This window comes from Nestor notabilis, unplaced genomic scaffold, assembly GCF_000696875.1.
Source record: "Nestor notabilis isolate BGI_N333 unplaced genomic scaffold, ASM69687v1 scaffold19995, whole genome shotgun sequence".
In the NCBI taxonomy this organism is placed as follows: Eukaryota; Metazoa; Chordata; class Aves; order Psittaciformes; family Psittacidae; genus Nestor; species Nestor notabilis.
In genome coordinates, this window is record NW_009929093.1 from 1174 (window position 1) to 1728 (window position 555).

Consider the following 555-nt stretch of genomic DNA (forward strand, 5'->3'; position numbering starts at 1 on the left):
GCCTGCCGAGGAGGAGGAACATAGGAGCCCGGAAAGCCGGAGTGTAGAAGATCACCACCACCACAATGGCGTTCTCACAGGAGATGATGGTCCCGGAGATGCAGAGGACAACATCCCATGGGTTCAAGGCAAGGGGTTGCAACACAGACTCCAACTCCAAGGAGTTGCCGCTGCCGTCCAGCCTCGATGGCCCCTGCTAGAGTTGGGGGGCTCTTCCCCCATCATGCTGGTGGAGAACAAGAGCAGCTCCTCAGCACCCGACACCCACAGCAGGGACCCACTGAGTCCCCATGTTGTCACCCCACATCCAGGCAGGGTCTTTTCATAGACCCACAGACTGGTTTGGCTTGGAAGGGAGCTTAAACCTCATCCAGTTCCAACTTCGGGGGGGACACCAGACCCAGGGTGTCCCCCCAGAAGTTGTCCCCAGGAGGGGGCAGAGCGCTGTGTGTTGAGGGGTGCTCACTGTTCGCTCCTGGAGGGGGCGTCTGGTTGGGTTTAATTCATTTGCAAGCAAAAAAGATCAATATATGGATAAAGGGGGGAACGACACAC

At 57.5% G+C, this 555-nt stretch overlaps 1 protein-coding gene across 1 annotated transcript in view; it reads right to left on the reverse strand.

The window, feature by feature from the left end:
• The window catches only part of LOC104405981 (G-protein coupled receptor 12-like), a 965-nt gene extending 740 nt beyond the window's left edge, over positions 1–225 (reverse strand). The window contains 2 exon segments of the mRNA XM_010014832.1: positions 1–177; positions 180–225. The exon segment at positions 1–177 is cut by the window's left edge and continues 740 nt beyond it. Of these exon segments, the coding sequence (XP_010013134.1) occupies positions 1–177; positions 180–225 (223 nt within the window).
• Positions 226–555: the final 330 nt, after the last annotated feature.